A 16652-nucleotide genomic window follows, 5' to 3' on the forward strand; every position below is an offset into this window, starting at 1 on the left:
GTGGCGGCAGTATGCAGTAGGAGGCAGTAATGGAGGGGCTGTGCCGGGCTGCGGAGCCTTTCTTGGCCGTGGGCCCGGCGGTGCTGGTGAAGTGTCATTACCGGCAGCGTTGCTAATGGATCGGGTACGGCTCCACCGCTCACCGCTAATGAGAGCAGCTAAAGGCCATGGACATGGGTGATTAACTCCCCCACCGTCGCTACACATGGCCAGGAGGATGCCCTGGGATGGATGTTAGTGTGCGTTCGTATGACTGTGTGGGTCTGCGCGCGCGTGTGCATTTAAGGTTATCACACCTCCAGGGCTGTCACACTCAGGACGGGGGTGAGGCGGCATATCCAGACTTCCTGACACATTACCACATTACCTCCGTGTGTCATCCCTTCTTCCCTCTCACCTTCCTGTCACCCGCTCGCGCTCTCTCTCAACCTGCTATCGTCTAAAAGGGCCTATCAGATTGTTGAAGTGACCTTCTCCCTGGTGAATCGAAACCATGCATACCAATTTTCCCCAGGACTTTTTGTCTTCGCCTCTCCTTCCCCATTAACTTATTCAGCCAACTCACCTATGAGGGCTGCATGAAAGCAAATGAAGGGAAGCAGGAGATAATTAGCAATATCAAAATCTCCCTGTCAAAGGGAGAATGTCCATTTGAAATGTTATATTTCTCCGCAGGACTGCAAGAGGAATTTAAATTAGATTTAACAAGAAAATTTAATAAGATAAGATTTCTTCTCCTACCATAACCATTAGTTAACCTATTTAATGTGGCAGGTTGAGCGGGGCATATGTCTGCAGTCGCTGCTGCGGAAAGTCAGGGGGATGTCAAGCCTGGCTACTGTGAATTGGGTTGCTATGGTGATAAAGATGATTTTTGTCCAATTTCAACTCTTTTAATACTTCCCCGTCCATAGTCAGGGGACAGGTTTGGGCAATATAAAGCATCCCTAATTGGCAATAAATGGTGTTTCACTCACACAGTCACACACACGCAGCCACACATGTATATGCACGCGCGCGCACGCACACACCTGCGCCTGGAACAGATGGCGTGTGCGTATGTTTGATGAACGGGAGGCCTGAATAGTTCCTTAACGAGGACGGTGTGAGTAGACTCCTTAAGTCTCTTCTCCGCCATCACTCTCCATGACATCCACCCATAACTACAGTATAAAGTCAGACCGCAATGCAGCAATGCGAGCTCGAAAATCCATATCATAGACAGAGCCGCGTGGGTACCACAGCGGTTTGGGCCGCTGCACTGTGTAAAATTAATTATGTTTGGTGGGTACAAGGACGCACTGTAAAAAAATCACACAGGAATTTCGTTGAATAAACTAATCTTTCCTCATCAACTTAATGAAAATGTACAAGATTTATTTAAGCTAATTAAACTTAAAATTTCTAATATTTATTTTCAGAACACTTTAAAACCTATAAACATGAGTTACCCTAACCAAGTAAAAGATGGTGAACTACCTACTAGAATATCAACATGACTATCAGATGCAACCAGCAGAGATTTGCAAAGTTCTGCCGGCATTAACGTGATCCCCACATACGGTGTCCCGAGCTGAAGCAAGATTTGAAAAATGAAGCAGTTGCTGATCACTTGCTACCCTTAGCAGCTGTTAAAGAGTGAAGTCAGCTGTAAACAGTCAGATAAAACAGAGCAGTGGAAGAAATACTTATTACTGCCTCACAGTTGTATGTCTCCACCAACCAGTCGAGTTATAGTTTACATCCATGTCTGTCCAGACTCATATAATGTATGTAGTGAAGGTATTTAATGTGGAACTTACCCCTGTATTGACCTGTAACTCTGAAGGAATGCAATAAAAGTTATTAGGTGTATTTTTGATCAAATGGAAGTAATCACTATACATGTATGATTCCAGTAATTAATTTCCAGTGGCAAACATGCTGTCTTCACTTACTGACTATTTTTATAGAGGAGTACAAAGGAATGATTTTGAGAGCATCAAAATCTAATCACTTCATCCCTGAGTCCGAGTGGATGTTTATACCTCCTGAGATATCAGAGATATCACCCTCACGAGACTCAGATGACCTGAAAACATAAACAGCTAAAAAAAAAAATCCAAAATCCTGAACCACAGATGTCCTTCATACAGCTGTGAATGTGTACAAAAAAAGTTTGCTTGATTCAGTATTATGCATTATTAGACAGAATCCGCAGGTCTGCTGATCACACACACACACACACACACACACACACACACACACACACACACACACACACACACACACACACATAGAGGCATATGATCCCCTGTCAGTGATAATAAAATTGATGAAGGTTAGTATTGAATTCTTGAACTTTAATAAGTTCACTGTGAGCAGTTTCACATATTGTCTTTGAATTGAATGCTGGAGTGAACGCTGTAAGAATAAAGTTGAGAAAACTCACCTTACTTCAACACATTTTTAATTTTTGTGCCCAACTCAAACTTTTAAGATTTGAAAAAGTTTCATCAACTAATGTTTTGTTGACATAATCTAGTTTTCTTAGATAAACCTGAATCTTTGAATTTTAGACCCCACCCCCCAAAAAAAGTAACTAAAAAGTTCACTTTAAAGTGAAGTGAATAGTGGTTTAATAAATTATTTTCAAGTGCAAACATTTAATTTTCAAGCAACCCAATAATGACAAAACGGGTTGACGGCTCACTGTGCAGAAAGTTTGGTGAATAAAAGTACATTTTCAGAACAAAAGATTGAAGGTCTTCAAAACTTTGTTTAGTTTGTTTCAGAATTGAAGGGCTTGATTTAAAATGAAAAACAAAACAAAAATCTAGTGAAAACGGTTGGTTGTTGGTTCAACTTCAACATGTTGTATACAAACACGTTTTCTCAAGTACAACTGAATTAATACCAAGTTTATTTGACTTGAAAAGTTTATTTGTTGTGAATTACTACAAAACTATCTCAACTTGTCTCATCAAATTCAGCTGATTTAAAAATCTAAGGCAGACCAGACACTAACTTTTTAAATTTAAAGCAAACAGTTGTTTTTACAGCGTGATGGGGCACTTTGTGCTTTCAATTTTCCACATCAACAAGAATTCCTGTAGAAATTGTAGCTGTGGCACCGGTGGGATGCAGCACAGCACGTTAACATGTTTAAATGTTCATATAAATCATCCGCCTCCATGTCTGTCACTCCACATCCATCCATCCCCTGTGTGTCGACATGCTGTTCTGTCGCATCGTGAGCAAGGTGGAGGATAACAGTTGGTCAAGGCAAGAGCATCCAGCTACTCAGTGTGGGTTATTAATGGCAGAGCAGAGTGGGGATGGGCTCTGATGACTATTGATCTTAGCTGTGGGGCTCCGACACGATGGAAGCTGTTGGAGTTGCACACCAGCGGCTGTGAATCACAGTGCTGTACCACTTCACCACGAAAAGCCTTCCATATCTTGGCCCCAAGGCTTTGTTAACACCCCACCTGCTGAGATTTATACTAGTAAAATCAGTGTCATCTTTTTAATCACTTCTTTAAGCACATTCTTATCAGCAGGCTTTTACTGTATATCATTTTACTAATTACTACTTAACTCTTAAAGGTATCCTGCAGAGTTTTTTACCTCTAGTTGTGCTATAGAACATTTTTTTTAGAGTGTGTCACAGTCATTTTATGATAAATTACAGTAAATATATTGCAGATTTCTCCTTTTGTGTCTCTGTCATTTGGTGCTGGTATATCTATTGTATTTTTTGCGGAAAACAGCTAACTGCTGCAGCTGGAAAAGAGTTTCATCAGTGTGTTGAGACTAAACCAAACAGTACAGTTGTGGGCTGTAAAACCAGTGAGGCAAACTGCGTTATTCTCTGTGTGAGCGTCACTACAAGTGACCCGATTTACAACAGTCATTTGATTCATTGTTGATATAAAAATAGTGACTGGAGCACCACCAACTTAGTTTTTTTTCTGAACCTAAATTCTGCTCTGATTATGATATTAATCCTGAATTTCAAGAGCGTGGTACCTGCTTTTAAAGACCCAAACTATGCACTAAACAGTAAACTTTGTATGGGAGTACTGCTGTTCTTTACAATCAAGATCCAGAGTTTGAGGCAAATTTGACTGCACAGCAGAACCTGGTGCTTACTGTAGTAAACTGATGCATTTATTGTGCATACAAATCAAGAACATATAATTGAGACTGAGAATTAAGGTCATATTCAGAGCACAATTTAGATTCTGAACACATAAAAAAAACTTTATAGCTGGGGCACAAACTTCAAATTCACAACATTAAAATTCATTCAAGAGCCGCACATCAGTTGTACCAGAGCTCTTGGCTACGAGCCCTTTAACACATTAAAAATGCATTGCAAAACTCAAAAAAAATGCCATAAAAAGAGTGTTCCTCCCTGAACAATCACCTTCAAGGTCCTGCAAGGACCTGAGTGCTCAGTGGGACTGGGACTCAGCATGTCAACATGTGTTAGTCTTTGAAGGAGAAGCTACAAGACAAGAAGAGTGCGTGCTCAGTCAACTTACCCCGGGTGAGTAGAGGTTAAACATAGCCATGCACGGTTATGGTAATGCAGAATAACACACTGTACTTAGACTTCCCCACAGAAAACCAAGGGAAACAGCCCAGATAATAGAGGAAAGCGCTTCACACAAATCTGTCTTCCAGGGACAGAGAAGCTGTCAATCACCACTGTCACCATGACAACAGAGACCTGGGTTCTACATGCCATGACAGGAATAGGATGGAGAACGCAGAGGGAAGGTCACCTCTTGTCATGTCAAACACTGTTGCGGCTCACACACGTACGCAGACAGTGACATGCGTGCAAACACACACAGATGCTAAGATGACAGCATGTGCATGTCACATGCACAGCGACTAACACGAGACATGACAGACTGCTGTTGAGTGGTGAGAGCTCGGAGATAGTAAATAAATCAGTAACAGGCGAATGTATCAAACATGGTAAATTAAACCCGTGAGGAGCATGGATGGCATGTTTATGTGTGCCATCCATAAACAGCGAGCCTGAGGTTCTTTAGCATTCTGTAATCAACTTGTCCAGTCACCAAACTGAGCTGAGGGTGACTACACGAGTTGTTGAGAACAGAACATTTTCTGGCAAAGAAGCTGAATTCCAAAGCAGTGACCAGATCAGACAGCCCAGATCCATGCTTCCTCATTTTCCTCACCACTCCTTTTTAACAGGCTTTAACCCTCCACGCTGATCCTCGCTGCAAAATAGCACCAAGTTCTCGGAAAGCTACGGTCACCGCACCAGTGTCACAGCTTGGGCGGACCGGGAACATTTGGTTCTTTTCTTGGAGAGGAGAAGAAAGCCACAGCCATACACAAACAGCCACAGAGAGTCCCGGAACGGCCGAGAGTATTCTGAGGTGTGGCTTCTCCTTCGGCGGCCAGAGCTGTTGACTTTGGAGATGTTGCTCATGGCAGGTGCTCGTCTGTGGCGAGCGTTAAGTCACGTGACCGACGGGGGCAATCAAAACAAGCTCACCACATGCGTGCACACATGAGGAATGTGCTCTATGAGTTTGTGGCATCAAGTTCAGTTTACTACGCAGATCTTAGTTCCTAACCCCCTGTTGACAGGCTTTCTCAATCAGGCAGAATGAAAGGGCTTTCACATCTGGATTAAGAATGAGAGTTATAGGAAACATGTCTCATAGATGATCAAGCGTGGCGTGCCGTGTGTGCAGCTCAGCCATAGAGAAGTTATGCTACACAGCACATTGCCTGAGGAAAGCTAAACAGGCAGAAAGGGGAGAGGCAGGGAGAGTAAAAAAGAAATGAAAAAAGGAGAAAGAGTGCCTTAACCCACTTTCTACTATAATACAAGCCATCAAACATCAGAAGCCATCATCATAGATTAGCCTGTCTCTAATCCTGGCTGTTAGCACAGCTGGGGCAGATTAGGGTGGGGGCATTCCTGACAGAGCCAACATGGCGTCACAGTCGCTGACAGCTCACCTGGAAACACATGGGTAACTGTACAATACAGCACTGTTTCAATCACACACACACACACAAATACACACACACACAGATCAAACGTGGTGCTGCAGCAAAGCTGCCTGCTCGCCTGCCCCCGGGGCAGCAGGGTTAGGGCAGGAAGTCAGGCTTCAGAGCTGTGTGACACCTCTAAGTCGACTTGATCCTGAAACAGGGGGGAGTTCCTGGTTTAGGGGGGCGGCAACTGTAAGCGAGTGTGTGTGTGGAATAAAGAAAACTGATGGAGTGATATATTTGATGTGTGATTTAGAGAGTGAGGGAGACAGAAAGTGTGAGAAAGGAGCAGAAATTAGAGGGTGAAAGTGAGGAAGGTGGAGAATAGAGAGCTCAGTCACGCTGTTAAGCTTCACAGGAAATCTGTTTAATGTGGAAGATCAGGGAGGAAATATGCTCTCACAATATCTGGCGGCGAATGCATGCAGTGTAAAACAAATGATATGGCAGCTCCATGGCGGAGCACATGTGGCGACAGCCTAAGAAGGTTTGGCTTTCTTGACAGGAAATGTAAAATCCATCTCTTACTCAATGTGTACTTTGTTTTTGAACTAAGTGAACAATGTTCTCTGAAGATAAAAAGCCTCCGCTTGGTCCTCCTGACTCATCACAATGGACACCTGCCGTTTTTCTTCCTCAACATTTAATTTTCTGTTTCAACCCTGAAGAGCAGATGTTGTTTTTTAGATGCTTTTCATTGCAGGAATCTTGTAACGAAAAAGAACAACAGCAAAACATCTAACCACAAACATGTTTAAAGTGCACCTTTCTCTGAATAGATTTGTAGTGTACGAGCATTCATTGGTGCCGTTACGTTCAGGGGTATGATTTTTGCTTTGGGTGCAAGAGGTCATGGGTTCATATCCTGTACGAGTTTTACGACCTCCCTAAACAGACATTGGCTCAAATGGAGACTGCAAAATATTAAAAAAACACTACAACCAGATATGTAAATTCATAAAAGATAAACCTGACACTGTGTACATGTTTCGCCTCTCATCCAAGAAGCTTCTTCTGTTCTGACTGACTGGTTGGGAGTTCAGGTATTAAACCTATTTGGGTGTGAGTGTAGGTGGGTATCCAACTGCCTGGGTAGTGAGGTAGTTGGATACCGCTGGAAACCATATACTAAAAGGCAAAATAAAGTATATTTATATGTATTCAATTAAAGTAATATATACTATCATATAATAAAACATGTACAAATCATGCCTGCATTAAAATTAATGTCAAAATACGTTGCCAGTGTTATTAGGTAGCTGAATATGGTTGATTACACTGTGTTAATTAACATTAGGTCCCCATAGGAAGTACAACACAGTCATCAACTTAGATAACATCCATAGTAAAAGTTTTTAAAAAAGTAAAATACACAGCAGTTAACACAACATTAAATTAGCGAGAACAATGAATGTTGCCCTAGCAACAAATCAGCCTCAGACAGCTGGTATAATGGCTAGCCTTGTTAGCAATAAACCGATCACATAAAAACTACATTAACAAATCACAAATCAACAAACACAAAACTAATAAAAGACGGGTACCTAAACAGAGGACGGGCTCTTTATGGAGTAGATAAAAGATGACTGTAAGTATGTGCACGGTCACACAGCAGAGTGCGGACAGGACTGAGGCGCTCGCACTGAGGTCCAGAAGCATCACTGCTGTGCTAATAATGATGATAAAGCTCACCCTCAAGTGTAATACTGTGATTATACAAAAAGTTACCAACAAAATAAAATATATAATCCAGATGTAGATGTAGTTTTGCTGGGAACACATGGGGTCAACAGTCACGGACAGATTTATGTACTATGTCTGCAAAATTCACATCCGTTTATAAGCTAGTGGCGCTGTGCTTCACACAGGCTCATCACAGCCAGAGTGTCAAGGCTGAACATACGAGCATTTTCAGTAACTCCACTTCATTGTTGTCCAAAAGTCAGAATGTATTGAGCAAAAGATTCAATCCATATTTGTTGGCATTCAGCCTTTCAAAAACAACAGTTTTGCTGCTCTCACAAAACCGTTTGCTCTCTGGCTCGCCACACATAAAGAACAAATACACCTAATGGGGCAATGTGGCAGCAACAGCACCATAAATTATGTTTATTTATCAGCTAAAACAGTTTATTTAATTATTGGATGACTATAACTTTAACAGCTGACATAAATACCCTAACAGGAGGTCATAGTATATACAGGCCCACTATGGTTCGGGATCTATTTTCATTAATAAAATGTTTCAAAACAACATAGTGAAGTGTTGTCATGTGCTAAATGTCTAGTTCAGATTGTTTGGTTGGAACAAACTATAAATAAACTGTTAAAATCTATAATGTGAGTTAAACTGGTTGCTATGAGCAACTGCTGGTGGCAGAATAAAAAAACAGTTTTAGGAAAATACTGTGCACATTGTCAACTGTAAATAAAAATCTAGATTCAATTATGTGTTTCCCCCCCAAAAAAAACACAGATAACAAGGTGGAGCTGTTTTCTTTTTCAGCTCTGAGTAGTACATCCACCTATCGTGTCAGACAGAGCCGCTTTTATGCAGCCTGAAAGGCAAAACCCAGGGGGAAAGTCCACCACCTTCCTGCCTGTGAAGCTCACTGCTGTGATCGCGCAGTAATAACTGAAGACGGACTAGATGGGTGTGAGCGTATCAGCTTTCCTTTGGAGCTTCTTTTCACCTGCGCAACTAGACGAGAGGGTGTGTGTTTGGGTGTTTGGATGTTTGTGTAATGCGTGTGATTCATTGTAGCACAGCCACTCACACTTCCTGTAGTGCCCAGGGACAGATGGTTCATCTGCTGGGTGATAGGGCCCATCATGCTGGCAGGCTGCATGGACATAGTGTGGTCCATGGCTGGCGTGATCACTGCACCCTGGTGGAAACGAGAGAAAAGACGAGGAGAAGGTGAGACGAAAGGTCAATGATGAAGATACTCTACTCATACTCTTTTATTACTAATTCTGATTCCTATTAGCTTCTACAAAGTGGTTGATCATCCTCCTGGAGTCCATGCAAATAAAAAAAACAACAACAAAAAACAAAGCACCATAATCAGATTACAGATGCTTTTGGAAAAAATTATTTGCAGGATTTTAAAATACGTCTTAAAATAAAGAATGATATACTACCATCTGACTTCACAACTCTGGTCTCAGTGAAACCAGTTAATCTTACAATCTTTCCAAATTCCTATCATGATTTCTAGTGAAAAAAAAAAACGCATCACTGTTGAAAATTTCAACAACATTTAGTCTTTAAATCAGAACAGAGGAAAAACAACACTATGATCCATCACAAGCTCAACATCTAATTTAAAGAAACAATTTCAAGAAAGATATTTTAGGAAATATGTTGGGACTGTAGGTGGTGATGCTGGTGGCCAGGATGGTGTTTGGATTAATTTATTAAGTACATTTTTAAAGTAACTCTCCTGTATAAGAGTGTATAACAAAGAGGATATCGTGTGAAGGAGGATGGAGACTTGGGGTTGTGGTTGTTAAATGCGGTCAGCCAGAATTTTAGTGTTTGAAAGAACAAGACAAGTAGAAGAAGAAGTAAGCAAGAGGACCGAAGAGTGAAAAGTTTGGGGGGAAGCGATGGAATCCCACAAAATCATAAAATCGATAAAAACAGAGGAGGAGAGGTGGGTGGGGCCCAAGTGAGGGTGACACGAGGACAACGCAGCCAGAGAAGAAGAAGAAGACGGGAGGAGCGACAGTGTCAATAAACAGCAACAAAACACGGGGACATTTTCAAGATCAATACACACTATTGTCTTTGTTCCATCAGAATCATCAATATCTGCTGCTGATGTATCAACATTATGGGTTTGTGCGGTTCATTGATCGCTGAGAGAGGATGCTTTCTCTCTGTTCCTCCCTCCCTGTCTCTCACTCACTCACTCACTCACTCCCCTCCCGGTATAATGCGCGGCATGTTTTCCCTAACGGGCGGATGAGAACGCTAGAAGCTTCTTTTTCACGGTGCAGTGGAACATGAGGGAAAGTGATGAAACCATTGTTGCTCTTTCATCCCTTGTCATGATAGCTCCATTTCCCCAGCACTGAAGCCTCGGGAGGAACACGTTCAAAACCAAGCCCTTTTCCTCTGCTCGCCGCTCTTCTCACTCTGTGCGTGTGTGTGTGTGTGTGTGTGTGTTTGAGAGGGTGTCTATGAGTGTTTGTATGTAAGCCTGCAACACACTGTGCGTAACAGCGTCCGCGCACGAGTGTGAAAGAGACTGACGGTGTCTATGTGTGTGTATACGAGTGTGCATCTGCAATGAAGTATGTTTGGGAGTGTGCATGTGCATGTGCATGTGCGCACCCCACTGGTGACTCTGTGTGGGCCTATTGGAGAACAAACTGTGCAGACACAGCCTGTCAGAATCGCTCTGCTTGTCTACTCGCTGCATTCACAACACAGCTAGCTCTCTCTCTCCTCCCTCTGCCACTCGATATGCAAACCTCATGTGATCCTCGTCTGAGTTTCACCTCAGCACAAAAAGGAAGAAACTGAGTGGAATGCTGAGATTGGTGGTGGAAGATGCACTGTAGTTGCATAGGTTGCATAGTTTTTTTTTGCACTGGTTTTCACCTCTCAGGCTGTATACCAGAGGTTCTTAAAGTTATGGTGAAGGAGTGCCAATTTAGGAATCCAGCATATGATTGAGGGCCACAAAGGAAAAACCATGAACCTGTTGCAGGATTTGTGATGGTGCTTATAATGGGGTTTAACATGAAATAAATTCCTTGAGCACTGAATTCACTGTTTGCTGAGAAGACAGATCACTTTATCTGTGGCCCCTGAGGTCTGACAAAGTAAGGGTTGATCCATTTTTCCTGAAACCTCCTCTTCTCAACCATAAAGCATTTTTTTCCCCCCCTTATGGCTTTTTAATCTCAATTAAACTGCTGAGTTGTCCACCAAAATGCAGAACTAGCGTTGGGCTGGCACTGAACTATGTTGTAAAGAAAACCAAATTTTGAGGATGGTTAAAAGATGTTGCTGAGGCACCTGTGAAAATCACATCTTGAGTTAGCTATTGTTAGGAAAATGTTAGTTAACTGGCTAGCTAGCAGTTTGCTCTGTAGCCAATTTCCTTGACATCTTGACTAGGAAGTGAAAGTATTAAAATGGATCATGAATGATTAAAATATAACATGGGGCCACATAAAATGTTTCAGAGGGCCACCACTGGCCTGCGGGCCGCACTTTGACAACCTCAACGATAGATAATCGCCTTATCTTACTGGTGAATTCTGTGGCTGTATGAATCCTTAAACGAGTGACTGCAGAACTGATCAGGCCTGAAAAAGGCACTAACTACTTCATTTTTCAAAGCAGTCAAAATTAAATATATATACTCAGTAACTATCAGTAAGAGGTGATCTGAAATATGTTTGATATATCTAACACAACACTTAAATTGCTGTTTAATAATAATAATAATAATGAAAATGGGAAAGATTTAGCACCTCAAAATGTACCTCAAATTAGCCTTGACTTAATTTAGAACTACAAAATCTAACATCATATATAACATCAAGCTAAATGAAAAGTAGTGTTAGATCAGCATATAATCAGATTTCTCTCTCATTCTAAATTGCATGAATACCATTAATTCTGAAACATGTTTCTTTATGTGTGCATATTATACTGATAACTCAAAGGGAACGACTAGCAACATTAATGTTGGTTACATTTTGTCTGCAGTCTGAAACAACATTAGAGAAGGCTTTTAGTAGTAAAATTAACATTAATTTCATGGTCCAACAGTTTGTTTCAACAACTATATGAAAAAATACCACAAAAGTGCCTTCTTTGATCCCCCTATGATGTATAAACCTGAGTGCAAACTGGATGCCCTTCCAGTGGAGAAAACTCTTTGCCCTACTGAAACTGCCTGACCTCTATGTGCCTTTAAATGGCTAAATAGCTAATAGTTCCCTGTGTTTTCATTACAGAGGTGTGCTGGTTTTTGTACTTTAAATCACATAATAAAACAGTTTTAATCTAAATCAGAGATTGGAACTGTTTCACCATAAATGCATCACGACTTTTGGCTCGCTGGCGTCCCATTGCATGCAGCTGCTGCCCTTTTTATTTGTACCCCTGCCCCTCAGACAGCCTGAGTTGGCCAATACTTGTAGAGTTCAATCTTGGTGAATTTAAACTGGCAAAGTAGCTACCTGAACCAACAGTATAGTGTTGGCAGGTGATGGTCACTCCCCTGCATTCACACCTGTGTGGATGTGCCCTATAGCTGGTGCAACATAAAGCACACCCCTTACTCACTAGTATAAAGAAATACTCCAATGCAAAACTAATAGCAATAAGTATTCAAACTGATCTCATCTCTTATCTGTTTTGTGTGGAAAATCTGAACCTGCAAATGAGCTTCATGTGGCTTATCATTTATTCACCCACTCACTATATGTAATTGTATATAATTTGTTTTTGTGAGCAGCATAAAGGGGACAGCTACACAACCCAGTGCTGTAAAATGACAAATAAATGAACCTTGTAATCTTGCAACTGGTGTCTATAGCTGTCACATAAATGCAGACGTGCAAAAAGCCCAATATTTCTCTGTGAAATGTACTGAAGCTGAAGTTTAGAGTAGCAAAAAATGACAATACCTAGTACTTAGTTCCGTTTCACCACTGGCTGTGACGGACAAAAAAAGAAAAAAGGAGGGGGGGGAAATGAGGAGACAGACAGAAAAGACTGCGTGAGGACAGGACGGGGGATGATTAAGGAGAGAGCTGATGGAGGTCATGAGGAAGACGCAAGTGAGGAGAGACGGACAGGGAGAGGGAGGGGACAGAATTAGAGAGACGAGGGCTGAGGGACACACAGGGAGAGAGCGAGAGAAGACAAAGAGGCAGGAAGACGAAGAGAGGAGGCGAGGAGGGAAGGAGGAAAGAGAAAGAGAAGAGCGAGAGGGAAGCAGCAGGAGCTGTGGGCTACCTGTTACCGATTCAGCCTCTGACAATGCCTTTATAATGGGAAAGGGAGAGCAACGGAAAGGCTTAATTCACAGACGTGTCAGGGAGAGTTAAGCCGATTTGTGATTTCGATTTTCTGTGTTTGTGAGACTGAGTGTCTGTGAGAGAGTGGGTTTTAGTGTGTGTGTGTGTGTGTGTGCGCGGGTGACTGTCGCGTTGTGTGTCTGTCCACGGAGAGAAAATGAGAAAGAGACTGACACAAATAGACAATATATGTTTTTGATTTGTCCTCTGTGAGGGAAAGACGGAGAAAGAACAAGATAATGGATGCTACAGACCTGTTCCAAATGTATGAGATGATGCTTACAGATCTCCTCAATGTATGCATATATTTTGGTGTGTGTGTGTCCCTGTGTGTGTGTATGTGAAAAAACCCATCTTGGTTAAGATGGTATTGATCCTGCTCTAGACAGGAGACAGATGATATCAGCCCCCCTGGTTGTTAAATAGACTGATACACACTCAACGACCGGAGACAATGTACAGTAAATAAGAAATCTTGTAAAAAACCTTACAGCCAGCCGTGTTTTTTAATGGACGCTCATTACAAGTAAATAGCAACACTCAGACTGATGGAGCGCCGATCGCTATCAGCTGATATTCATTACTTGGTCTTCAGAGTTGCCGATCAGAAATAACAATTGTAAAATGGGTAAGGCAAATACATAAATGTCACACAGATAGTGAGAGTTTTTACTGCCCGATCTGTTACAGCTGAAGGATCTCCACCGTGTGAAGTGCTTTACATTCCTGTCGAGCCATAGACTCGAGATGCAGGCAGGCAGGCAGCACGGTTCCGTTTGAAGTATCGAGCTTAAAATCGAGATGGAATGAAAAATGTCTTTTTAACCCTTTTAAGGTTACATCCCTGAGCATATTGCACGCTTATTTATCACTACATGCTAAAAACACAAACAACAAAATGCATTGCTTTGTATGTTTCTAGCAAAATTGCGCAAAATCCGTTCCTTCCTGTTACAACAAAATAAAACACATGGTAGTACCGACCAATTTCAAACAATAATGTCATGATTTCCACCTGGCAATCAGTCTCTAGCAGTGCAGAGGCAGAGCACCAAGGCTGATTCATTAGTTAGCTCATAAGAAACAGTATGGCATGACGGTATGTCTCCCAAGATGCTGACCCCCTTAAACCTTTGCCTCATCAAGTCTTTAGAATCTGATGGAAATGCAGCCACATGTTGAAGGAACCTTTTAGTTCCTTGACAAGTTCCTGCAACTAAAAGTTCTGTGCACTTTCAGTGGAAATGTGGGTAAGAACAGAACAGTGACCACTGAATACTAAGAACAGTGGGAGGATCCTGCCATTTGTGTCAGCACCACAAGAACTCGGAACGATCCTTCTCAGAACGCCATTTTGAGCGACTTTTTAGCTCCTTTAGCACAAGAGGAACCTTTGAGCGGCGTAAGCGTACAATGATGAAGAAGTCTTTGCTCAAAGTAAACAGGCAGTGATCTTCCAAATTAACTAGCAGTGTATCAGTTCAGAGTGAAAAGACACCTTACAAATTGAGGAAAACTTTTTTTACAGGATGTCTTCTGCAGAAGCTCTCTGTTAAATCCTGTAAATCAGATTGTCTGATTCTGATGAATTTAAAACTGTGATCAGTATCAGCCCTAAAAAAAAAATGGATCAGAGCATCCCCGCCGCTGAACATTTTGCTCATCTCTATTGCTGCTGCAGGTTATAATATCCAACATTATTGCCTATCTACACTGTTGCTTCAAACAGTGCTGATATATCACTACCTTCAGGCAGTGGCAATGCCCTCGCTCTGACTGAAAACAGCCTGAGGCCACTCAGCGAACCTCACACACTGATCCTCATCTCGCAGGCCATGATGTTTCAATATTGGCCAGACGGCATCTGGTTATTGAAACCAGCGTTGTCCACTGTTCAGAGTCGGACACATAAAATCACTAAAATTCAGATGAAAAAAAATAAGAATTGGGCATGAATGTTGTTTTCTTGACAGGTGAAATATGAAATTTTGGTGAAAAAAAAAAGCCGCAGAGGCACATTAAAAGCCTCAAGCACGTCAAACAATGACCGAGGCTGTATTCCAGAGTCTTCCACTAAAACAAAGCATCACTTGTGTCGTCCACATGAAAGAAGAGCCGTGCTTGACTCAACACATTCCTCTGTGTGTTTGACAGTTGGTTTCTCCATGTGAGGTTCTGCGGTTTGGATGCTGATGCTTATGTGTGTGTTGTTCAGTTTTGTGTTGGGGTAAATGTGACACACACACACACACACACTGCAGGATACTTGCAGAGGTGCTGCAGCTCCACATCACAGGATTTAAGTATTGCATAGATATTTCTCCATCTCCAGTGAAACACACACACAGACTAATCTTATTCAGTCAGTCATTATTGGTCTGGAAAGCCTGGTGTTACAGAACATCTGCTGATGATTGACTGGTAACTGTATACGGTAGAAAATGCCAGGGACCCCTAATACTACAGGCTTGCCCACCTGAAGGGTATAAACTGCAGGCAGTGAAACTGTATCCACAGCAGAGGTGGCAGCACATTCTTTACTCAAGTAGAAGTACAGATACTTGTGTAAAAAAGACTCTGGTAGAAGTAAAAGGACTGATTCAACTGTTTTACTCAAGTAAGAAGTGAAAAGTACAGGCTATGAAATGTAGTCAAAATATAAATTTCCACTGTCTGTTTTTGTGCAAAGCGAACTGAACTACATCTTTTCTCTGTGGTCTGACTTGTTACGTCTTGTCCATAATGTAAATTTCCATTTTGTTATGTCTGTCATGTGTGATATGCACTGACGCATACACCAAGGAGTCGTCTCTTCTCTGTGTTATTGTTAGGACTGGGTATTGATCAAAGACTTTCCATACCAATACTTTGCCTATGATACAGATTTCTAAACTTACTTACTTTTTTCTACACCATCATGACGTCGGCACTAAAAGGGTCTATATTCTTTTGTCTCTCATCTATACTTATATATTCCTACATGACCTGAATGTGTGTGTAGGTGCTCCTGTTTATTTTGTTCTGTATTGCTGCTCTAAGACTTAAAATGGCGACCCATAGCTTCGCCTCAACTGTGGCCACAGTATCCAGGTGGCCTAAGGCACTTTTCTATTTGGGTAAGCCCCAAAAAGGGAGGCTGCATCCCGGGTCTTTCACTCTAATCCACAGCGTGAATCCCTCCTTGGGGCTAACAGACTACCAGGGCTGCCCTACTATTACCAACACAGACTGTCCACAACACACAGCGTGTCACAGACTCAAGGCAAGAGGGCGAACTGCTCATTTTACCCAACAGAAGATGAGCAGAGAAAAAGTAGTACACACTGATGAATAACAATGAACGACGCCTCACAATTTGACATTGATGCAGATTGCAGCTTACTGTGGCCTTCGCCATCATGTTTGAATTTGAAATCTCATTTTTTTAAGGGTGCTGAAAAGCTTAATTGCAAACATGACAAGAGCCTACGGGGAAAAGTGGGATCATTACTGTGGAAATCAAGCAGCTGAGGGGCCACATTAATGTATGTTAACAGATTAACATGTGGAGGCAGATACTGATGAAAGATTTT

The 16652-nt window shown here is 41.9% G+C and overlaps 1 protein-coding gene across 6 annotated transcripts in view; it reads right to left on the reverse strand.

Annotated features, from left to right (window-relative positions):
- LOC146313145 (RNA-binding motif, single-stranded-interacting protein 3) overlaps window positions 1-16652 on the reverse strand; it is a 400986-nt gene that overhangs the window by 9922 nt on the left and 374412 nt on the right. For all 6 annotated transcript variants that reach the window (XM_084738573.1, XM_084738576.1, XM_084738570.1 and 3 more), the window contains one exon: window positions 8808-8918. In XM_084738573.1, the coding sequence (XP_084594699.1) occupies window positions 8808-8918 (111 nt within the window). The remainder of the gene's footprint in view (window positions 1-8807; window positions 8919-16652) is intronic.

Source organism: Lutjanus erythropterus, chromosome 16 (genome assembly GCF_056507025.1).
Source record: "Lutjanus erythropterus isolate fLutEry1 chromosome 16, fLutEry1.hap2, whole genome shotgun sequence".
NCBI lineage: Eukaryota > Metazoa > Chordata > Actinopteri > Lutjaniformes > Lutjanidae > Lutjanus > Lutjanus erythropterus.